We start from the raw sequence: 26,111 nt of genomic DNA, 5'->3' as shown, positions 1-26,111 counted from the left end.
GAGCGCGGAATTCCGTCAAACTATGCCGTCGGTGTCTGCTGACTTACGATTAGAGTAAATTCCGCAAATGCGAAGAATATTTGGCGTTTCGACGCGACAAGTCCGTCAATTCCGGCTCGCGAACCGACGCGCGAGCGATTGTCGGCTTTATCGACTATCGTCTCGCAGCTATCGGGAGACTCTCGTTAACGCGAATGGAACGTATTAAAGCCGTGCGCGCGAAGAATTTCCAGCTTCCGGCTGAGCGTAAAGATACGCGAGGCTCGCGCTCGTATACGCCGCGAAAAGAGAGAATTTCGGTATTCAACGTTATCGGCGAATTAACTCGACCTCTCGGCCCTCCCGGCGAGAATGCAGACGCGTTTCTTGTCCCTCCCTTGAAACATCCGCCCGATGGAACTTGGCGAGGAATAAGTTTGACGCGGCTACCAAGGGTCCATCCTCCGCGTTGCGGAGCTCGCCACGTTGCGCGGAGTTAAGCATCAAGTAACGCCGTGTTGTACAGACTAAACTTCGGACTATCCGGAGTTTCTTCGGCCGCGGAGTGAAACGAAATTAGGACATCGGAATATTCCCTCTTTTTCGGGTGGAGTTTTAACGCTCTGGGAGTGACAAAACTCGAAACTTGAGCTCGAGAGTACGTTGAAAGTAAAATAAATACGTTTCGCGAGAGAGCCGAGACGCGTGACGGGAAAGTCTGAGATATTCAGAAGTCCGGTTGTTTGTTGCCGGTGGTTTCCCGTAAGCATCGCGACGCTTCGTTCTATTCCCGTTTTTTTGTCTTCGGCAAACCGGGCGCGCCGGTGTAACCCAGTAAAACAACTTTATTGAAAAAGAAGCATTCGGTAGGAAGTTTCGACTGCAAAATGTATTCCATGTCACGCGTAAAAGACATATGTTCCAAGCGGAATAAATTTATCCAACTATTTTGCGCGCGGTGCGGCGCGTGCCATGTTTAGCTTAAAAAGTTTAAAAGGCGGAAAAATCTCGGACGCCGCGCGTATACATACATGCAGACGTGCATACATACATACATACGTATATACATACATACATATATATGTATATATAAATGCGTGTATATCGATCGATTTTTCTTCCTTTCCTACAGGCACAACGACCTACCCTGGAATATACGGAAGTTTCTGAAGAACCAGCTGAGGGAGTTCAGCTTTGATGACCTAAGGGACACCCATCCTTGGTCACGAAGCGCCTGGAGCCATACAGATCTCAGGAGATTGAAGGAGGGCATGGTTGCAGCGCAGGTGAGTTTAATAATAACGGTAATAACAAGAGTTCGGCCGGAGTTATTACTTCGTCGAAGTTCGCCCGACCCTATCGCGGAACTGATTGAACGTACGCCCGAAGTTTTTCATTTGTTACTGAGAGCACGCAATCTCGCAACAATTAATCTCATTTAATATACTCGCGATGCCAACGGAGGAATCGGGCGAGGAGGCAGGGAGTCGCGTGGTGGATCGGATTTTGAGAACAGCGTGCCTATGATGCGTCGACTCGACGTTCCACGATGCCGGTGACTCGACTTCGCCGAGATACTTTGTGAAAAATGTGACAAGAATATTATTAAACTCCTAAGAGGATTACCCCGGTAAAGTCGCTTATCAAGCGTAACTGACGACTCCTCGATAAAGTTTTAATTGCTTTAATTGCACGTATTATACGTCGACGTGTAGTACTTCCACTGTGCCTCCGCTTTTTCGTGACTATGATTTTTGTATACCGCACGCTCGCAATTTATTTTATCCGCTTTATTATCGACGAGAATTCACGTTGTATGGAATCGCGCGGAACAGCCAAGTGAAATAACAACGTCGCGAATTACTCGCCGGCTCTCTTTCTCGGTTTTCCAAAGCTGAGCTTCGCAATTAGCCAGGGCTTAACACGCGATTTTGCCGGGAGTTCGTCGTAGCTCGCGAGAGAGCGAAAATTAAATCCGTGTAAATGCGGAATCGCATGTCACCTTGAGACCGCCCGGCGCCGTCAAATTGCAATTAAATGTTCGCGCGCGAAACCCGACCTGCAGAGTCATCGGCAATCATAACTAATTTAAAGTCACGTTAATTCGGCCTGATTTAAATTTAAGCGGCTGGCGGCTCTGAGAACCGCGCGCAGTTGGTCGTTCACCGATATCGCAATTAAATGTTCGTCGAATGTTGCCGCTGTTGCTACCTGTTTTGTACGGGGATTATTAATTTACAACGTGCTGGATATAGTAGTCCGGTCATAAATCAAGCGGCAGAGAGGCAGCGGCGGCAGCACCGCGCCTAATTACAATTAATTGATTTTACGAAGATTTCGCGTCTACGTTTAACGAAACGCGAGCGCATGACGGTGCTCGAGCTCGAAAAACCGGATTCGCGGACATCACGATGCGAATATCTCGTGATTTCCATCCTACAGGTACGATTAAATTTTCGTTCCAAAAAAAAATTGAACCGGAAAACCCAGCCGTGTACGTACAAACGTACCAGACGTGCGTTTGACGGAGGAATACAAACTATAAAATACACACGCCGCGCATGAGAAAAAGAAATCTCGTCACTATCTCTCGTTATATAATAATAATAATGTTTCTGTTATTGGCCACTAATGGGTACAGAGTCGAAAAATATTGAAGATGCTATGTTAAAATCGACCAAAATGCACAGCTAGTTTTACTGCCTTGCTCAAATTTATATAAATAAATAATAATAATTAATAAAACAGCGACGACACAAACATATAATATTGAATTTATTATTATTATTATTGTTATTATTATTATATTTTTGAATAGTAACGACGCAACAAGATATGTTAAACAAATTATAATAGATAAATAATCATTTAATATTAAGTTAACAAGTAGTAAACGATAAACATAAATCATAAATCAGCTGTTCGATACGATATGTCTTAATGGCAGCAGAACAGAGGCATTACGGAAGTAGAAAAATTAATTATCCGCGCCGTGTGTCTTCCGAAACTACTCGGTGGATGAAATCTTCCGAGTCAAGCGCGGTCATCCAGAATTACCGGCAGGATCGGATCTTCCTTGGACCGTGAATTTAACGAATATAAATTCGGCCTTTCTCCGATCGCAGCTATAAAGCTACACTCGCGCGGCGCGGCACGGCGCTTCCGCCGGGCGCGATCGTTAATAACGGGGATTAATCTAAAATCGCAATTAAGATCTGACCGTAAAAAATCGCCTCTCGGTTCAATTAACGGCGGAAACGGCTCTTTAACGACCCGAGGAAAATCGAGGCGAACTTGGGCAATTAATTTCCTTCGGTTGCCCGACGTTCACGTGCCGCCGAAAATTTACCACGACACGTTTGGCTCCCGTCTCCCTCCCAGTTCTCCGTACTACCCCGAAATACCTTCGATTAATCCAACGGAAATCCTTTTCGAACCAGTTCAGTTCGGTATCGTTTCGAATAAACTTCGACATAGCGCGCGAAACTTTCCAAGAAGTCGGTCGATGTTTATCGAGCACCGGCTTCTAACCGCACACCCGAGACAGCCCGGAACACTCGACGGGGAACACGAAAGAGTGAAAAGACCGCAAAAAAAGCTAACCGCGAAAAAGAAAGATCGATGAACTGACAATATATATATATATATATATATATTTAGACACACGTTTCTACAAGAGCTCTCTTCGTTCCGCGAGGAAAAAGAGAGATTGGAAAAGGAGAAACGTCTAACAAAGTTCAACAACTTGTCGCTGAATAGCTTCGTGACGCGTCGATCACAATTAGATATAAACGTGAAAATTAAAACGAACGTTATATCTAAATAACTCGAATTCGCTCGATGTCGCTTCGGCTGACGTTGCGCGAATTCCTTCGCATGGAGACGGTTACCTCACGATATGGAACGGTTACCTCACGATATGGAACGTCCTCATTATCAAAAACTTCCCTTTGTGCGCCGCGCGTTTATTGCGTCTGAAGTAGCTTCAAAAGGAGAAGAGACGGGGAATTTATTTACGGTACTTGTGAAACGCGCGCGCGTTTACCCGGCGTGAGCTAGCGTGCTCTCGAATACGTGAAATGAATAGTCGAGAGTTAGCATAGAAGAAACGGGGGGGGGGGATAAAGACGAATACAATCGCAATGTGCACGCAAAGTAGTCTTAGTCTCTGATAGAAGTTTAGGGAGGGCGCGTGCGGAGAAGCGCGATGAGCAGAGAGGAGGAGGTAAAGATATTCTTTCTCGCTCGAACGTCGAATTTGATGGAGCATGGCCGCGCATATAGCCCGAGGTCCATTCAAACGGGAATCTTGGCTCGTATTAAATAAGCGATGCGACTCAATGGCACGGTAATAGCGGGTATACCGGTCCCACAGACCCGTTACGGGGCGATATAGCGCGCGAATCCATTTAGGAGCCGATATCGATCGTGTACGCGCGTCGCGTTATATACATTCTTAAATGCATCGAACCCCGGATTAAATCGGAAAGGATGGGCGGGAGGAAGAGGGGACGAAGAGGATTACCGGATTTCGGTCGCGCGAGTGCCGATATTCATTTTCGAGAGGTGGCGCGCGTCGCCCGTAAATCCGCGCGCCCTTTCAGACCGGCAGCGGCCGAGGAGGAGCGGCTCTCCCGCACTCCGGCTGTATGATATCCGTTAAGACGCATTACGAATTAACCGGGGAACGTTACTCCGCGCTACGGTGCGGTAGCGCGAGCGACAGGCTGCTGGTAGAGATAAATAATACATCGCGGCGGGTTGCTCCGGCATGAAATTTTCAGCCGTCGTAGGACTGTAGCCGCGGACGCTCCCTCAGAAATCGAGTATTTCCGGAGAGGCGTCGGATAAAAGCGTAATGCCGAAGATCACCCGATAACCTCCGTCGCAGGGAAGGAAATTTCTCGGGAGACCTTTGAAAATACCACCACTCTCGTTAGTAAGGCAGTCTCGGGGTGATCCCGCTATTAGGAACCGGTCTAGACGCGGTTATGGCAACCGTAGGCGAAGTGGTGAGCCATGATAAAGGGGACTAGCGCCGCTATCGCTGATCCGAAAAGTCACCCTCGTGAAAGCGCAATGTGGAATAAGGAGGCTCCGAAAAGGGACGCTGTTCTTGATCGCTCATGCCTTAATGTTAAGCGGCATCCGCTTACCTTCAGAGACGGAAGGGCAAAGAGGGAGGTGAGGAGGGAAAGCCAAACGAGCGAACGTTCCGCCCGTTGTTAAGGGGAATAAGCGTAAATGTGCGCCATTTAACATCGCGCACTGTGCAATGAAATTATTAATGCTATTAGATGGGATATTAATACGACGTGCATAATGATGTAATAAAGCGCGCACGACCGCGCCCGTGTTTACTGGGCGCGACGTACCGCGTTGCGAGCAATTTTTCATAATTAATGCCGATCCGCGATCGCAAGGCGCGCGTTCGTGCGCGCGAACACGCGGCGTAATAACGAGGAAAAATAATGAGGACGATAGAGCGACCGCGCCGAGCGATGGCCGAGTCGAGTGTAATTGCACGCCGGGGCTTCTTTTTGTAAATAGCTCGCGTTTGTACCGCGAGATGCATTAATAAAACGATTAAAATTGGCGGTACGCGGGATAACTGGAGAATTTCATAATCAACCGATACTCAGCAGAAAGGCAAGATGATATTACGCGTATCACTGTGGTGTAATAATAATAACAGAGAACGACACGCGCGTGCGATTATATTTCGCAATCGAAACTGTATTACTTTGATTAATAACGTAATTTTCCAATCGTGATCACACCTCTCCCTTTTCACTTTATCCCTTAAATATCGACGAAACTCTCGGGCGATGTTAATAAGAATACATTAAAAAGAGATAGAAACGGAATGCGTTCCTCAAAGAGACTACATCGTGGAGATTACGCGCCGACCTCTACGGATCCCTTAAGGTATCCAGCCTGGCAACGTCAGGACGAAAGGGATAACCGCCCGGTTATGTCCATTGGGACGGACGCGCATACACGCATCCACATAACGTATACATAACGCATACACGGTATACCGAATGTATACAGCTACCAAACCGAGTCCCGCCTCGATCTATCACTGTCCTGGTTAATTCAGACGGGCTGACGGTATCCACCGTGGAAGGTTACTCACCATTGATCGCGCGCCATCGACTTACGGGGATCTTACGTAACGTCTCGGAACGGGGATATGGACCTTCGCGATTTAAATGGCGCTTTTATGCGACCGTCGCCGCTGTTATCGATACCCGAGTCGAAATTTTAATTCTACATTAAGTTTAAATTAATTCTATATTAAGTCTTTAAATCTATATTAAGTTATTAAGTCTTTAAAGATTTTCTATTGTGCTCCTTTAATACCTCAAATGAGAAATTATTGCTGTTTTTTCCACTTGAAGATTTAATGTGGAATTTAAAATTTCGATTCGGCTTGAATTTTCTAACATTTATAGGTTCTGAAAGATCAATGTAAGTTTAATTTACAGAGAAATTTTGTCCCTAATTGGCGTCTCTAAATGATAGAAAATGCATAAAATGTCACTTGTAAGTTCTACAGAGGACTTCAACAAAACCTCATAAAACCCTCCGGATCCTTGAAACCTAATCTATTTATCTAATCTTATTAAGATAATATATTCATTATTGAAAATTCAAACAGATAATTTTACATTTGATAGCAATACTTATTTTTACATAAATATCGTGTATGAAATAATATTTAATTAATTCCTATTGAAAGTACTGTTGCAGCTTGTATTTGCATGATTATTAATAATGAAATATACGTTCGTATTGCTGTGAATCAACAATAACTTGAATAATGATTACATTAACAATTTGTAATTCTTCCTGTAATTATTAAACTGTAATAATAAATATATCTTCAATAATTATGTAATAAAATATTTCTGTTTCATAAGAACGAATATATATTGCCTGTCTTCCTTATCAATATTACATATTTTACTATATTTTAATATACTTAAATTTCTATGTTTATTATTTTAATTAATTGTAACAGGATTCAAAAATAGTTAAAAAAAAAGAATTTTGATTTACTCATATTTGGTTTAGTCATATCATAAAAGAAGGATTTAGAGTTATCATGAAAGGAGCAAATAATCCAGGTAGAATTTACAGACTTTTAATATATAGAAGCTATAGGTTAAATAGAATCCAACGAGGTTTATATAGGATTCAGAGTACCAAAATGGGCGTTAAATGTAACCTTCAGGTCGAAGATAAATCAAAATTCTGACTAGAGTACACGTGGCAAAACGGAGAGAATCAAAGTAATTTCGCAGGGACATGGAAAACAGAATAGGAGACAATACGCATACGAGATATTACAGCAGTGCACAGTGCGACACTAACGCGACGCAGAATCCGAAGAGTACGCCCGACAAGTACTTACTTTCGTTCGAAACCCTCGGGCTGTCGACCCGAGAGACCTTCGGCACTTCCGGCACATCACAAATCACGAAAGTGCATTCCAACTTGAGATGAGCCAAAGCTCCCCCGATTTATCGCGTGGGAGGGTGGGCTCTAGAGGTGGGAATTCGCGTTACACTTTCAGTGTAACTTCGAACCGGCGAGAGAAGCAATTCGCAAGAAGCGGGAAATTTACGTTCCCGCGCGCCCTCGCACTCGCGGCTGTTTCGGAATTTTAGCTGGAATACGAAGAGACAGGCGGAAGATGGAGAGCGCAAGCAACGCGCCAACGGCGAAACGTGCAGCCTTTATTTTTTGCCGATGTCCGCGAACAAATTAAATTTCTATTATTTTGCCGGCTTTTCGTTATATACGTCTTCGTGTCCGATAAGTCCGATAGACCAATGACAATGAAAATGCAATTATCTCACGCATATCGAGCGAGCGCACGCGGAAACTTTTAACGGCAATAAAATCGCTACGAACGCAACGCAGCAAATCGCTTGATCTTCAGTTTCCCACGATTCTCGCTTTGTTATATTTATATTTATGAAATATTTAAGTGAGATTTAATTGTTATATTTAATAAGAGGCTACACTAATAGACTTTTGGAATCATCTCTTCGATGTAAGTTCTTAAAAACCTTGAAAATCTTGGAAGACTCAATGGTCTTAACAACTTTGAAAGCCCAGAAAGCTTCCCTTGAAAACGTTGAAATTCTTCGAAAGTTTCGAGACATTAGCGCTCGTTAAAAGTTAGGATGATGGTAAGAATATGCAACACGGTATTAGATTTCACATTAAAATTGTTTTTATATAATTTAACTGTCATAACGAGGTTTATAACATTTATTAGTAAACAGCATTTTACTCGTTATGGAACAGGATAATATGATTTAATTAGAATAATATAACATAATTTTTGCCTTATCGTGTCAAAGCTTCGAAAACTATTCAAAGTATTATTTAGATTCCAATGACCGTAATATTTTCCTAAAACTCACATATTCGGTAGATAATCAGCTTGCACTCGACGGCGATGGATTATTTACACAAAGTCTACGCGTCGCGATGCGAAACAGCTCTGAAACTTACGCGACATCAGCCGACAACCGGTATTAAAGTAACGCGATGAAGAAGGACCTTTTAAATCGATTTTCACATTCGCAGCTCTCGCAGCGAAGTGGTCTTCTCGAGTAAGTTCAAACGGCCGTCTTAATAGCAGTTCGCGTCGTATAGCCACCAAAATTGCTAAAACGCAGCTCGACGCCACCGGCCGAGAAGAGAAGAGAGCGACCCTTACAACCACAGCTCGTCTTTAAGTAGAATCGTAGACGCGACACGTTCTGTACGCGGAAAGACGGACAGAGAGAGAGAGAGAGAGAGCAGGGTATTTTTACGAACGTCTGACCTAAAACTCGCCGTGACTACTGCTCCTTCTTGCGTGAGGCTGTGTTAGAGGCGCGGAAGGAAAAAGAAACTTCGCACACGTACATATACACTGTGTACGTGCGGACACATCCACGTATACGCATACCGAGACAAGCTTCTGTGAACCTATCTGACCTAAAATGCCGCGGTAACGGCTTCCCCGCAGTACCCCGAAAAGGGAAGAAACGATTGTGCGCTAATACAGAGACGTCGGTATATTTCGCTTAATATCCTTGCATTTTCGCCGATGCCAGATTACGGCTCTGTTCGTCTTCCGTAATCAAGATTTCTCCCGTCGTGACGTTTGAAATTGAGATATCCAGGAATTGCGATTATCGATAACGCGAATGCAATTTTAAATCAACGCGCGACAACGTCTGTCCGCGCGTACCGTCGGACTATATTTTCGCCGATATATTGCGAAAAAGAAAGTAAATAAAAAAAAAGACAGGGACGAGTATGATTTTATTCATTAAATAATATTTCGTCTGACAACTTTTCAATAACTTCCATACGTTAAATGATTTATTTGACACCATAAGCGTCTCGTGCCACATCTAGCACCCCGAGTCGAAAGTTTTTCTACATTAATCCTGCAAATCCTGCCGAACGTAAAAAACCAACGGAGAATCTCGTGATATAATATCATATAATTATCCTACTTGGATTATTCAAACGGTTATCGTTTTTATCATTTTCTTCGTGTTGTGTGAATTCTATATATTTTATTAACATGGCAAATTATAATAGGAGTGAAAGATTCGAAATAGGTGAAAAGAAACGAGTTATTTAAAAAGCAGGGATAACAGTTGTGCATCCAATAATGCTGTGTACCAATGGAGATTTAAATTTGATTTCAGTATAATAACAAAGGATAAACAGAAGTGATGAAAAGCGTTGGAAAATTCAAAATGGCACATATAATGTCGAGCAATGTTATAAACGTATAAATCAGCATTATTAGACGTATAAATATACAACATTATCATGTAAATAAATCAACAATTGTAAAATTTATATTGGATTGAAAGGGCGAATTTATAATTATAATATATATATCCAATCTTTGATTGATAATATATCATAAACATTACAGATTCGTATTCAACTATTATGCGGCTGTTTATAGACTGTTCATAGTACAGATCGAAAAATAATTAGAGTTTCACGAAACAACAACTATTCATCAAATAATGACGGACTGTGTGTGAATACCGACCTACACGGGGGAGTCTTTCTATTCTCCCGGTAAATTATAGTAAATGATTTGGTGTATCTGATGATATACGATGTATCGCTGGCCGTATCCCGACGTCCTGCATCCGGTTCCTAGCTGTCCTGGGTATTTTATCGTAGCACTGATAGTGACACTGACACTCACGTAGATACAATTCAAATAGAGAAATGAATATTAATTAACGTGACACTGAGGAAAGTATTAAATAGTATGATTAAATGTCTCAAAAGTCTGCGTAATATTTTAATTACCCAATGGAAATTGTAAAGGGCACACGCTCTGCGTCGTATCAATGTGTGTATCTCTCGCACGCTCGAAACGTAGACTCGGCACACGTACGCGGCGCACTAGAGAATTAAAACAATCGGCAGAAAGGGCAAATGTCAATTGCCAAATGTCGTCGTTCGTCTATGAATGGCACGCACATATGGTGGTCGAGAAATGACAACATAACATTGTTAAAACATTCCGAATATTTCGGGCGATCGAAATTGTCAGGACCGTCGCACGGTGGTATTTATGCGAAGAGCCTCAAGTTGAACCTTAAAATCTATGGTAAATCTAGCGAGTGTTGATTTATGTCTCTACACGGAGAAAAATAATTTGCTGGCATAGCAAATTTGTTATGCGATATGCTATACGATAAAATCTATCAGTTACTGTATGGACTATAAAACGATTTGCTAAGAATATTAAGTGGATTCAGTGGATTATTTTACTGAATCTGCAAATTATTTTGCTGTAAGAACAAATTAATAAATGTAAGAAAACGCTATTTTGTTCTAATAAATTAACGTATCCTGAAAAGAAATTCATTCGGCGAACGATTTTTTCTACAATATCTTCCTGGCAACAAAATTGTTTCTGCTCTAATTATGAACAATTTCCTAATTTGGTTATACCAGTTAAATTTTGATGCTGTTACAATAAATACACAATAGTAACGATAGTTTTGCTACAACAGCAAAATTATTTTTTAATAATTTAATAATGCTCAATCCTTACAATCTCTTCCATCTCAATCCTTTTAAATTTTGAGGTCCCATAGAAAATCTCACACGAAAAAAACTTTTGCCAGTACAGTAAATCGTTTATTACTATAGTGACAACAAAAAAATTTGTTTTCACGCAGAGAAAATAATTTTATTGTTTTAGCAGAACGGCGTTGCGACAGCAATAAAATGTAGTTGGTATAATTAGCAATTAATACTTCTAATAAATTTTTTGTTGTTCAAGTCATTTTTTTACCGTACAATAAGAATTTGATATGCCAGCAAACAATTTTTCCCCGTGCAATGTCAATAAAAGTGCAGATAATACAGAGACAAGCTTTTCTATAAGACTTGATATGGAGAGAACATCTACATAATGGAAAATAACTTATATAATATCTTTCCAAGTTCTCTCCATCGGTTCTTCGCGTTGGACGGAATTTGCGGGATTAATGTAGAACCAAAATCTCGCGTCGGGGCTGCAAACACGCTTGTCAAATAAGTACGACACGTACATGATGGCGGCGCGACCGCGAGTTTCTTTTCGACGGTACCTCCGCCAGCAGTTATCCAAGTAGTTATACAAAAGTAATTACGAGTTAAAGGTTTCCGCGCCGACGCTTCTCCGCGTCTCCCGCGAGCATAGGCGGGTCGCAGCTTGCCGGTGCTGTTGAATTATTTGCATGTCGCAATTAACCGTCGCGCCGCGAAAGCGGCTCAACCACTCGAAATACAGACGTTCCGAAGCTAATTACGGTCGCGGGCGACGCGGGCGATTAAAGTCATCGCTATTAACGACGCGCTCGCGCCTCCGCGAAGTGCGATTCCCGTCGACCGCACGCACCGAAGTCGCCGAAGAACGTCGAAGACAGGAAAAACCTAATGTATACCCTCATACGCCCCTTCGTACGTTGATTTACGGGCAACGGCGACCTCACGCTCCAGGTATAAATTTTCCCCGCATTGTTAAATAAAACTTCTCGCCGATGTGCCGCCGGTCGGGATGCGCGCACTTGTGTATAATGCGGAAAATTCGTAGCTAAAATAAGACACCGCCCCGCTGCTCCGACGGGGGTGCGAGAGCTTAACGTTTCTCATTTCCTACTTCCGACGGTGTCATCGTCCTACAGGATCAGCTACTTCTCTCGCTAGGAATTTATTAACTCATCTTAATCACGTTTCCTCGTTTCTTTCGAGAGAAAAGGGAGAAAAATAACGAGATGGGAGGAAGGGAAGAAGAACGCGTCGTGAGGCGAAAACACGATGGATGGGGGAGTCGCCGAGGAGATCGTCGGTGAACGGCCGGAGGACGCGCCTAAGACCTGCGTAACGTCAGACGGACGTCATAAACGAGCGAGAGAGCTAATTGCATCGCGCGGGACGACCTCGCGTGACCGCTAAAAAGGCAGAGAGAAAGAGCGGGAGTAGCGCGGCTCTCGCATCGCGTGCGTCTTTTCCGAAGTCGCCGGTAGTTATTTGGTAACGCAAGTATACAATACACACACACATAAATGTCGTGCAACGTCAGAGCATAACCTTAAGCGAGAGGGACGCGGTGCATTTAGTCAAATTATTCCGGGGAGAAGCGGTCGGTCGTATTTTCGCTTTGAATGCATCGCGACGAGGTCTCTTAAGGTTTCCGTTATTTACGATCGGCGCTGCGATAGCCGGTTATTTAAAATGCAAATCGACCCGTGTTTGTAGACTATCGTAATATGCATTTAATTATTCCTAGCGTTATCAGATGCCGGATTAAAGCCAGAGTATTATATGTGTCAGAAATTTCTCGTAATTAGAGTACGAATGCGATTAAACGTTATCGCGTTTTAAACGCGAGTAACCTCGCCCGCGCGCCAATATTGAATGGGTAATCCCTCGCGATAAATCGTAACACTTTTTATATCGATTTTAGCTTCGCGGCGCGAGCGCAGCCTACGCATCGCGTTAGCGCGTGTCGCCATATAATTAACATAATGAATCCAATGAAGTTCATTGATATCGAATTTTCGTGATGTAATAACGAAATAGCGATCGATCTCGTTTACATTGGTTTGTTGTATGCGGCTTAGGACGATACGTCAGGGTAGCTTTCGCAGTAAATATCGGAAAATCCACAAATATGAGGTAAGGTCGAAAATTCACAGCGTATTTATTTATAAATGCACAGCGTATTTATTTATAAACGTTGCATCGAAAGAAACAAATACGTAATACAGAATACATATATCAGAGAAATATATATATATATATATATTGTGTATTACGTATCTTCACGTCAGAGAAATATATATATTCTGTATTAAATATTTGCTTATAGAAATAATTATTAATCAGAGCAGAACACAGACGCGCGTACTGCTTAATTAATTACTATATCATATAAAAAAAATCTCTAACTATGTAACTGAATAAGCAGTATACAAAAAAAATAATATCTATATTACTGCGGCCAAAAGCATTCGTTTGAACATTAGCTTAATTATATTGAGCGTACCGAAATTATTGAAAATATAATATATATTATATTAAATGGTTAATAACATATTCGATTTACTGATTCCATCCAACTCAACAGCGTTCCAGTAATCGCGCTGCTATAACTAAAATTTAAATTTAAAAAATTGAAATCTAAATTTGAATTAAATTAAATTAAATCGGCATCTAAATTAGCATCTAACTCTACTAAGTCGGGCCGAGTCAGCAAGTTGAAAAAGCACGTTATAAGATAAGTAAGAACAATTGACTGGGTTGAAATCTCCTACAGAAAACTTCCTGTCCCCACAGTTGAGTTTTTCCTCTGATAACACATACATTAACATTTCTTATATTTTATTTTATGCGTTTCCCATCAAGCAGACGCAGAAAGACATAAAACGTTTCATTGGTTATACATTAATATCTTAAAATAATATATAACCAATGAAACGGCTTTGCGTCTCACCGTGTCCCTTGCTGAATAACGCACTTCGATAGAAAAATTAACTCTGTAGTGACACACTAACATTGTTTCACACGCGAGTACGTCAACTCTCTTACATACAACTGTCGAAACGCATAACTACCATGCTGATAAGCGGCAGCCGCGAATTGAAACGAACAACCACTCGGATCGAGGTATATTTTTTCGCTTTAGAAAATATTTACTGTTAGATCATCTTTATATTAATAGATAATTGAATATTTTAATCTTAGAAAACAATTTACTTCACTTTAATAAGATTGTTAAGTAATTTAAGAAATCATTACATTGAAATATAAAATACGAAATAATATATTTAAGATTTAAATGCATATTTTTATTTAAAACTAAACATTTTTACTTGAATAGAATAAACAAACGCTTGCATTAGGAAATATGGCTTTAATATGTGCTTCGACTCACCATATCATCCGCTTCTTTGTGTTTGCAGTTTTGGTCCGCTTACGTGCCCTGCTCGTCGCAGCATCTCGACTCGGTGCAGCTGGCCCTGGAACAAATAGACCTTATTCGTCGATTGGTCAACAAGCATCCCGAAAGCATGGTCCTCGTTACCACAGCGGAAGGTACGCGCCTTTGTCAGCGCACGTTCGCGCGCACATACATAAAAAGATCTCAGGCAAGACACTCTGTAAAAGCGCGCGGCGGCGACGGTGGTGACTCGCGAGAATGAAAATTCGTCCTGATACATTTGGCGCACGGCCAGCCCTCGGGAAATCGAGCTCGCGCAACTTCGGCCCGATACTTCAAATACTTTCGATCGGGCCAGCGACCCGCGCCCACGTGTCGACGTCTCTTCGGGAAAAAGTACGGCGCGCGCGGTCTGCGGCGGTACTTTCGAAGGCCATCAATTTGAAACGTCCGCTATTTTTCATTCGACCGGCGGGGATTTATTCACCTCGGATTACAATGAATATTCCACTTAACCCTTTAATGCCGGCCATATTACTTGATAATCCGAGTTTCGCCCCAAGATTAATGCGTTACTCGGCACTGGATCAATCTTGCATAATTGCACGCTATATCAATCCATCCCCTCGGCCGCGGAGCCGGCAATATTTTAAAGCCAAACGCGGAGACAAGGCCCGCCGGTGACGGTAGGCTCTGCTCGCCCGTCCGAGCAAACAGATTTCCAGATCCCTCCTATGAAATTTTTCTCCCCGGTTGTTATCCACGTCCGCCGGTTTCCTACACGTAATCTCCGCGTCTCGCATTTTTTCACATGTTGATGGATGCCCGCGAGAATAAAAGCATGGCTGAAACGTCGGTCTTTCCAACCTCCCTCCCCGTCATACTCCTCGTCAGCCGGAAATGTGTCGTCCGCAGCACGTGCTCACTGCTGCTGTTACTCCGCTGTCTAAAACCGGCGGATCGCCAGGCAGTATTAAATTTTCATTGCTGAATCGCGCATTATCTATTTCTCGCACGAGTCCTCGGCACATTCGGAATTTCTTGGCGCGACGTCAACGACCAGAACGATAAGGATCGTCGCCCGTCGTTTATTCGTTCGTTCGTTCGTTCGTCGCCTCGCTTCCTTCTGTCAACTTCGCACCGCGAACTTCCTTTCAAAAATTTAGAATGCACTTTAGAAACGCGCGGGAGAAGCACGACGAGGATCTCGGGAAACGAGCAATCGCTCTTTCAACTTAAGAAGCACTTTCCGTTTTCGACCCCATCAAATCCATTCCGAGACTATCCGCCTCGAATAGTGAAGTCTTCCGGGTGTGCGAGGTCTCACAAAAGAATTAGAAAAAAAGAAGGAGAAAACGGAAAGCGAGAATGTAATAAAATCGATCCGGAAAAAACACTTCCTCCACTAATATCGGATGCCCTCTATGTTTTTTACCGTTAGGATTCTTATATGGGAAAGATGAGGTTTTTCTACGCGAATAAATATCGTCGCTCCGTATGGAGGCTAGTGAAAGACGGTCCGCGCGAGGAGCGGAACAAATCTATTAATCCGATGACAAATCTAAGAGTTACCGACGGCCCGGTACATCGGCCCTCGGAAAAGCATGGCGCAATGGTATCGCATCAATAACATTTTGATCGTGTATTTTTCACGGACTACATTCACACCGTGGATCCATACATGCTAAATTGCTCCATATTCATCATGTCAACAACAACGGATCAAGTCACTACGGTTTTGTTACTTTTCCTTTCATGTTTTTCTATCTGATCTTCTTTTTACTTTTATAAATCCGTTCAGCGATATCGACACTTGCCGAGAGATAGCGAAACCAGAAAAATACCAACTCGTTTAAAATTCATCGAAGTATCGCCGAATTATTAAATTTATTTTCCAAATGGCGACGAAAGCCAAAACATCAATCACCTCAACTTAACGGTACTTCCGCAGAAATTATTCATCAAGGAAGAAACCGTCCCTTGAAGATATTCAAACTACAGGGTCTGTCCAGAAAGTAATGTCATTGAATCCATTAAAAAAAATTTATTGAACTTTTCGTTACAACACATCAAAATTCTTCAAAATAGGCTCCTCCTGCGTTGACACATCGGCTCCAGCGAGTTTTCCAGGCATCGAATGCGCCACGATAGGCCTCCTCCGGAATGTCCTTTAAAGCCGCGGTGCAAGCTGCTTGGATCCCTTCAATAGTCTCGAAATACTTTCCTCTCATGGATCCTTTCAGGCGTGGAAACAGAAAGAAGTCGGGGGAGCGACGTCCGGACACGGTCTTACGGTCTTGCTAAGTTTAACGCAAAACTTGATCGGCATCCTTTGTTCTAACGAGCGCTGCATTTTTACTTGCACGAGGTCACAAAACGACTTCCACGGAAACGCATGTCCTTACTATGCGGCTGGCGGGAGAAGACTGAATGACTCAACATTCGTTAGCTGACTTCCCCCTCTACCATTTCCAACCGAACCGAGCGCGCTCTTACGGTCAGTCGCATCAAAAAAAATCACTGACATTACTTTCCGGACAAACCTTGTATATATTTGCAACTACGTCGTAATCCTGATGTTTGGATATAACGAGCATTAAACAGCATTAACTCCGGGCTGTAAACACGGGACTTCAGCGGGTTTTCCTTCGAGCGTGGAAAAATCAGTGGATCGAAGAAAGGGTAGAGAAAAGCAACGACAACAGCAGTACCACGATGAACCTGCGACGTCGCGAAAACGAGAAAAAGAATGCGGATAGTCGCAGTAAATAGCGCCGCTTTATCGACTAACTCCCATTTGATGCATATATTCCCGGCCAGGGAAGTATTGCCGGTTGCGGGGAGAAGTTTATTGAGATTAATATTATGGGAAAACGACCGTTAATTCTTCTCCCGCAAACATTACAGACAGAAATTACAGATCCGAGCGAGCGCGCCAATGGAATAAATATTCCAGCCGGACTGAGAGAGATTAGCAATATTACGGCGAAAATCTCCTCGTATTTTTAGACACTTGACGATATTATGCGGGATGAAACTCTCGATTGACAGTTATTTGAGGAAATTAACAGCGAGGAGGTTTCGAGCGTACTTTATCTGTTATCAAATACGAATCGGGGAGTGTCCGATGATATTGCAAAATATCCCACAAATTCGCGGACTTCGACGAAATGCGTCAAACGTTTCTTTTTTTATGGATTTTAATATAGAAAAAGGGGAAAAGAAATGCGCACCGCATTGCCGTCGCCCGTGCAGCGGTGCGCTTCCGCGCGCGGTTGCGCGTCTATTTCTCTCTATTATTTTTAATGCATCATATTTTGCCGGGGTGTGTACGCGCGGCGAGTTCCCAGAAAATACTCCTATATTTGGTGAGCAAATATTTGTCGTTGAATATCTCCGTCCCGCTGTCACAATGCGCCGCTGTCTAAGCGTAACGCAAATCCGATGGGAAGATGATGGAACACGGAGAAGATGCGCCGGGTGGTGAATTCCAACCGGAATGGAAAAATGTCGGTCCGGTGCCACACCGGCGTTACCCACTCCACCCGTTCGATAACTCCGGACGTCGACGACTACAGCAGCATGCCGCCGCGTGTTCGCTCGCTCGCTCGCATGCATATGTAAATGAACATAAAATACGCATACGTACGTTCATACATACGGACAGCTGATTGTACGAAACCGACAGCGTGTCCGCCGTATTCCCCGGCGGTCGCGACTTTTTCGCCGCTGATTAAAAGGCCAAAGTATTTCTAGACAAAGCGCGCCGAGCCCTGTCGTAATTTCGCAGCCGCTGTTGCTGCATTTCCGTTGTTTGGGAATATCGAGCGTACGTATCCGCGGAAGGGAATCACACGCTCGAGGAGAAGAACGTCGCGCGCCCCCGTTATTCCCTCGACACTTGTAATCAAGTCCTCCGGCGCACGGTCTCTCCTTCAAACGATTCCCCGTTCACAGGTCGGCGCGTTTCTCGCGCAAAAGGAAAAGTCGCACACGTACGCCGACACATTCTTCATTCGCGCCTTTCCGAGCGTCGATCCCCGCCCCCCGCCATTTCGCATTCATGGTGCATTGCGTAAGCGTTGATAAAAAGACGAAGGATCGCGTCACCGCAAAGCGAGCCGCGCGACCGTCTTTTCGGGCGCATGCAAATTTCATGCGCATCAGTAGCGCGTTATCTCCGCCGACTGAGAAAGGGGCCTCGCGTGAAAGAGAGCTCGGGGGGAGGAGGGAAGTACAAAATATAGCACTTTGGGGAAGCAATCTGCCAGATGGAAGAAAGGGCCGCCGCTAGAACGTGGAAGATGAGAAATTCCGCGAGGAATGGAAGAATGTTCTGAAACCATGGAGCTCGCCGTGCCGTAGCTTCTCCGATAACATCGAAGCCGCTCTGGCCTCCCTCCGTGTGTTAACACGTATATACGTGCGACTACATGAAAACGCGTACATACGCATACATACCCTCTGGGTATACGAATACATCCGCGCAAGGACCCACGAACCGATACACTCGCAGGATCAAATGTATCAGCGTTACGTGCGGCTGGGTGCAAAAGTATAAATCGCGAGGCGCACTAAATCAGGACCCATCGGCAGCACGCGTTTTATTCGCTCGGCTCCTTTTTTCGACCGTTAGAAGCCGTAATACAACGTAATCGCCGGTCACGTCAGCGAGGAAAAATTAAAGCCGCCACGTCACGACAAATGACATCGCCGCGACGCTCGCTTTGATTTACTGCGGCCATCGCGCGAGAGCGGACGTATTCTCGAAGAAAACGCATCGCCCAGCTTTCCGCCGGGAAAAGGGAGTCGGCCGGAAGGTCGGAGGACTCGTACGACGGAGTGATTCAAATCGACGTGTTCGAAATCGGGAGTTCTCATATACGAGACTATATCGGGAGGAGAGGTCTCGCGGGGTACTGCCGTTCCGTAAAACGAGATTGTATATTTAAAAATTATGCAGATCTCCCCCTGAACGCCACAGCCACCCTCTCTCCTGTATTTGCGAACTTCTGTTTCGGCGAACTTTCGACGCTATGGGGGAGAATCATAATTTATCAGCGACAATGTTAACGCGCGTTCGGCGAAGTGGAAAACGTTCCATGTAAAAGATTCGTTTCCGTTTTCTCAAAAGTTTCTGTAACGAGTTAAACGACGTTACGTGAACATTACGTGAACGCTCGCTTCGGCTGCGCGCGCGTATACTTGTGGATTTGTTTTTTCTCTCGGTTTTTATCCAGGAATTTAAATATTCGATCCATCTCCGAAAAGCCGTATATACACGCGCGCGAATCCCATCTGCACGAGCTTTTCAATTACACAGCTCTGCATTTTCTCGATTTGAAGATACAAAAATAGTTTCTTATAATTTTTTCTGCGCTGAATTCGGATCCGCAAGTAAAAATGTTCTACCATGTAAAGTTTACAAGAAAAATGAAACTCCCCAAAAACGCGGGGCATTTTTTAAATTTCCGATAAGACTTTCGGAAAATGTGAAAATTAATGCTTAAATATCGTACTTTAATATGAAAATATCGAATCATTTGCCGCAGGTATCATCGCACTACAGGCACGCTTTGCATTGAGACGTTGGTGTACGTTCGCAGGATAAAGTGTGACGATTGCTCTATTGTGGCCCACTGCAAAACTATTGCACATAGAAAAAATTTCAGTAATAGATATAATACATGAGATTCAAGATGCTCATTTGTAGTAAAAACGTCTTTTTTATTTGTTTAAACAATTATTGATAAAGGAATTTTCAAAAAATAACAATTTTTCCAAAAAATAAGTATATAATTCTGTTGTAAAAAAATTATGTAAGTTGCATGTATTGTGAAATATTTTATAAAATATAAATTTGTATGTAGCATATCATACTGTAACGTCACATCATTCTACTTGACATTGTGCGATTACACCAACTTAAAAACGTGTCAGAGGTTCGATGATGCTAACGATAAAAGATTCGATATTTTCATATTTAAGTACAATGTTCAAGCATTAACATTTGAGCAATCTTCGAAATCTTTCGCATATAGTGTTCATCAGCTACGAATTTTCAAATATAGTCAAAAATATGATTGAAATTTGCAGCGAACTTTGAGTGAAAATAAAAAATTCTTTTTAGGTAACCTTAGTAAAAGAAACAAAAGTATGCATAAATAATATAACTAAACGAGAAAAACGGAAAGATTGCGTGCGCGCGAAAATTCATACAAATTTATTAAAATTCCTGCCAAGAGTCTAGGTGGTTTATGCAAATAAGTGACAATAGTTTTACATTCCGTGAAACACACATATACAAGAAAAAAATTAGGAAAAAAATAGTCAAGAAGGAGTGCCCGGAAGATCTTCATAATCGATAAAGTTCAATTACGAACATTCAACTACGAAGAAAAAAATGTCTGCCAACAATCTCAGCTTTCTGTGCAAGCAAAGGATAGTAATTTTGTACTTTATCGAATGTTCCAGGCTAGAAAAAATATAGTTCGTAAATCATTAGAGCCCGAAAGACTATTGTTCACTGCAAAAACTGCGCGCGCGTGAATATTCACATAAATTAAAATTCTTGTCAAGAGCCCCAAGTGATAACAAACTATTTTTTTCTAAAATGTATCGTTCCACGGAATATAAAACTATCGTTGTCTGTTTGCACAAGCCACCGTGGCTCTCAGCAGAAATTTTAATTTGTATGAATATTCGCGCGCGCACAGTCCGTTCCATTTTTCTTATTAATATTGACACATTTTTAATAATGTTTTTTATATATCTTTTTTCACTGAGGTTAAACATGAAAAAATTGTTTTATTATTTACTCGAAGATTGTTCCAAACTTCGATCACATTTAAAAACGCGTTTTTGGGACGTTTCAACCACATTTTCCTCGTAAAATTCATGTAATAGAATATTTTCCTTGCAGATTTGCATTCGGCGCAGAAAGCACTATGGGAACCTATTCTTCTTTTCCAGACCGCAAAAATAAGCAAAATTTTGCAGACCTGTGTTATCGATCGCTTATGCTGGCGCGCGAGTTTGTGGGTGTGCGATGAACGTATTAAAAATATACACCAGTATGTTGTAACGATAGAGCACACAGGTCACGTTTATTATGTATTCCGGTTACCGCTCTCGCAATATTACCTGCGACGATATTTTTAGAGGCGCGGTAATCTGTCGTTGGCGTATCAAGTATATTACTTCCGCCTAGCGGCCGTACATTCTTTGTAATTGAATGATAAATTACGGCACGTGCGCTCTTTCTTTTTCTTTTTCCCCTCTTTTTTTTTCTTTTTTCATCCAACCCGCCGGTACGGTACATGCTGATGTCGAAGTACGCTCAGACGGTCAATAAGAATTCGCCCGAGAAAAATACGATTTTGCCCGGACGCGCGCGCGCATAAGTGTAGGTATTGGTGAAACATATGCAACATTGTGCGAACGTATCGTGCGAACGTAGCGAAAGACGCTTCTTCCGGCGCGATATAGCCCGCCAAGGTATTCGAATCCAATCTGCAGATCGCGAAATTGGATTTTCCGACACTGCCGACCAGATCCGACGCCGTCGGATTCGATTAAGCGATTAAACATCACGGATCGAATTCGCGGAACGCTGACAAAATGTCCGATTACCCGCTGATTAAGCGTCCTCCAAGCAGTCGTTTTCTATGATCTTCCTTGCCCGGGTTTCGGGCCTCCGGAGGACGCGCGCCAGGTCAGCGCGGTTAATTAACTTTTATTTACACTTTGTAATTAACGATCGTCGCGGTCCAACATTCTCGATAACGATAGGCAATTTGAAGGGCTTAATTAATCCAAAGATCGGAGATGTCGGATAAGCTCGCTTAATTATAATCCGCACGCGTGAGCGCGCGCCCACCGTCGCATTGTACGGCGGCGTAATTGAATTTTGCACTCGCATTGTTTAAACGCGCGCGAAATAAAAGGGAGACGAGCGCGGGAGACGGGTGGGAAGGTATTGGAAATCACGGCCAAGTGTATTTTTCCGCGACGGTATTTTCGCCCCAGCGATTCCGGAGCGTATGCGCGTATCCGCGGGAAAACGCTGGCTACGAAGAGGGAGAGAATTCACGAACTTTCGGACCCACTTAGCAACGACGTCACTTATCGCTGGCGAGCGCGACCGAAACTTCGCGCGCCACGACGTTGCCGGTCGGTTTATTCGATATTCACGCGCGTCAACTCGCCTTGCGTGCGCCGCCTCGCGAGAGCGAGATTATTTCGTCGTGGAAAATTACAACGGACAATATGCGCGAATTTCTAACGAATATGACCGAGAACTCGCGCTTTGCGACGCGAAGCTCGCACGATTTCTCCTTAAAGAAATCGGGACGCTCGCCCGAGATTCTTCCTCTTACTGAAATATCCACCCTCCGATTTATCATGACACACGCGCGCGATCCAGTGAGTCGTTAGAATTATTCGTATAATGACAACGGAACTGGGGCCGCGTGAAATCCGAATTCACGCTGTAAAGGCCGCGTGAAATACGACGGCAAGCGGGCGGGCGTATGCGAAGTAAGTTGTAATGTATGGTTCCAGGTATCGAGAGGGCGCACAAGGAGGGTAGATTAGCGAGCCTGATAGGGGTCGAGGGTGGCCATGCCGTGGGGACGAGTCTGGCGGTACTGAGGATGCTGTACGAGCTGGGCGCCAGGTATCTCACCCTCACGCACACATGCAACACGCCTTGGTGAGTGTGCCGACAGAAATAAGAGCGCCGGTAAAACGCATTTCTCAGGTCAGGCCGATGGGAGAGGAAAAGAGCGCGAAGGGGGAAAGAGAGTCGGCAAACAAAACGCGTTACGAACCGTTTGTACGACGTTATAACTCGCGCGCGTGGAAAAAGAGCTCGCTCTGCGAGCTGCAATTTCGCTAAACGCCGCGTACGTAGGTACGTTCGCGTAGGTAGGTAGATACATCGTGTACACACTCTCTACACACGAGCTTAATGCTCTAATCACGTTGAATTCTGCAAAGTGCACACGCCGCGCGCGCGCGCACGCCGCAATAAATTCATTTCGCATATCAGCGCGTTAAAAGCGCTAAACGCGATCTGATTAAGGATGAAAAATTGCGCGCCGCCGCTCCCGATGACTTTTCAATGTCCGCGCCGCGATCCGGGGGGGGGTATTTTATTTTTACTCGATTACCGCGTCACAGCGCGCTGGTACGCGGGCACGCGCCTTGCAGTGTGCGTTCGTGATCTTTACCGTGCGCCACGTCACTTTGCGAAACGCTAACGTCGATGTCCGCGGTACACAGGATATTTCAGGAGTAAATATTTCGACAGGTTAGAGTATTATCGATTATTTCGAGTGAAAAAGTTTATGTAAACATGTGTCGAAATTTTTATTGGATATGGAGATACGAGTGTTTGAAAGTGGCGCAATAAACGCAACCTATGTGATCCAGTTATAACCGGTCAAAATCTATACCTGGTTAATCTGTAATGGATGTGTTGATAAAAATGTCACATCTTTATATTCGTGTACGGATTTGTGATGAAGTACTGCTGCTGTTCGTACAGAATGCCGTGAACGATTTCCTAACCACTGAATGCCGGGTTCAAGAGTATTTACTGGCGTCTTCGCCAAACTGTATGCGTGAGACTAGAATGTTCATCAATAGTCACATTTCTTCCGATCGTGCAGATGAATAAAATTTGGAGGAAGTGGGAGAAATTCTTCATTCAATTAAACGTAATCGTTCGTAAAACCGTATAACTTATAGCGGTCAGGTTATAACCAGTTACAATTGGATCAGCCGCAAAGTTTACATTCATCGCACGCCATTTTCAAATATTTGTATCTCCGTATCCGATGATAATTCAACACATGTTTACGTAAACTTTTTACTCAGAATAATCGATACTGTAAACCTGCCAAAATATTTACTATTTCTCTTGAAACATTCTGTATTATATATCCGGCGAACGCGCGGCAGGCGGAGAGAGTCGCGATTGTCGATCGCGATAATGTAACTCCGGTCAACGCGAGCCCCGCCGAAAGCGCACGTGGCCACCGCTCGTTCGTTCGTCCGGGCCGAAAACTGAAATAAAAACGGATCGCCCGATGCGCGTTGACGCGTGAACGACGATTACATGTAGAATTTTATAGGCCGACCCACGTTAAAAATGGACCGCAAGAGCCGTACAACAGGACGCGGCGATCGTTTGGAACGGCGACCTCTGCGCGACCGGAACTTTTCATTCGCGTAGCTCGCGGCGATATAGCAGCCGGCAGTAATTCGAAACCGTCCAGTTTCGTTCATTTCCCGGACATTAAAAGCTATCGCTTCGATCCGAGCAGCGTAACGTTTCCCGTAAACGGATTAAAGTTCCTGTAATAGTTCGCGCGCCGATCGTAAGATCGACGGGGGTAACGTTATCCGCTGTTGCGTTCGCGCCAATAATCCGCGAAATTCGCGCGCGCAAATTCCATGGACCATCCTTTCGGTTACCAGTCGCCGGTTACCGGCGGAGAGTCGAACCGAAAGAAATGGCGATTGCCGCGTCCGAGCACCGGAGAGTTACACGGAGAGTTATCCAGCCCTGCGCGGATTAACTCTTTGCGCTCCAAATATTCTCCGGCTACGTGTATCGCGGAGCGTCACTTACGTAACCGTGACGACGCGCTCTCGTTGCGCTTCAGCGCGAGCTTATACGTCGCGCGTCGATAATCCGGATTATTTTAATCCATAATAAAAAGCGACGACGTAACTTGGTCGTTTCGTGAAGGTTGCCGTCCCCGACGACATTACTTTCACGAGAAACGCGAAGAGACGGTCCAATAGCGTTAATTCATTTCTATAAAGAGATATTCTATCGGCATTTTTTTTTTTGCTTTCCCGCGCTTTTGCACGTTTAATCGTAGATTATTAAACTATTCAGTGACTTATGTTATTAGTAATCATTTGTACAAATTACGGAAAGAAGACACGTAATATTTGAGAAAAATATCATTGTTATATTGAGAGGTGGAGACTCACGTTACAAATATTTATAATAATTAGACTTAGAAGCAGTGAAAACTTAAGACAATAATTATCCATAACTATTTTATTATTAATTATTATTATTATTAATAACAATGTTATAACTTGAACACATGTTAACATTATGAACACGACACGTTCATGTGCTGTTTTACAACTAACGCAGATGATTTTTCTGAATTTCGACGAACACAGAGCGCAAACAGTTCGTGCGGCAGGAGCTTCGTAATTGTTACGATAGTTTATTGACATAGAGTTAAATAAAACGAGATCTTTTTACCTCTACGCGCAAAAAGGAATCTCGTGCGTAGTGGAAATCTATTTTCGGTATTTTCGGGGCAAAGCCCTCTGAAGTGAGCGCGTTCGACTTTACCATGTTGCAATCATCCGCGTTTTCACGGGAGTAAGTTAGTAATCTACGGTGCGGTGCTACCTTTTTTTTTTCTAAACTTCGAGCCGTTTTGTTTCTCGCAACGGGAGGAGTATCGAGCGAGCAGCGCGCGCCAGATTACGAGAAGGTTGCAGGTCGTCGGCTCCAGCTGCTGCCGCGAAGCAGACGCACCGTAGAAATATTACTTTCAGGACAATGGGCGAATTCGCGAGTAGGCGACAATCGTTTACGAGACGGCTG

The 26,111-nt window shown here is 43.6% G+C and overlaps 1 protein-coding gene across 1 annotated transcript in view; it reads left to right on the top strand.

Moving 5' to 3' along the window:
- Positions 1-26,111, top strand: part of LOC106744595 (dipeptidase 1) — an 88,357-nt gene that overhangs the window by 16,204 nt on the left and 46,042 nt on the right. Inside the window, exons 2-4 of the mRNA XM_014619510.1 lie at positions 1,112-1,265; positions 14,487-14,619; positions 23,027-23,177. Coding sequence (XP_014474996.1) covers positions 1,112-1,265; positions 14,487-14,619; positions 23,027-23,177 — 438 coding nt within the window. The remainder of the gene's footprint in view (positions 1-1,111; positions 1,266-14,486; positions 14,620-23,026; positions 23,178-26,111) is intronic.

Source organism: Dinoponera quadriceps, unplaced genomic scaffold (assembly GCF_001313825.1).
Source record: "Dinoponera quadriceps isolate SergipeBrazil2010 unplaced genomic scaffold, ASM131382v1 scaffold1169, whole genome shotgun sequence".
Taxonomy (NCBI): domain Eukaryota; kingdom Metazoa; phylum Arthropoda; class Insecta; order Hymenoptera; family Formicidae; genus Dinoponera; species Dinoponera quadriceps.
This window is presented reverse-complemented; position numbering and strand designations above follow the sequence as displayed.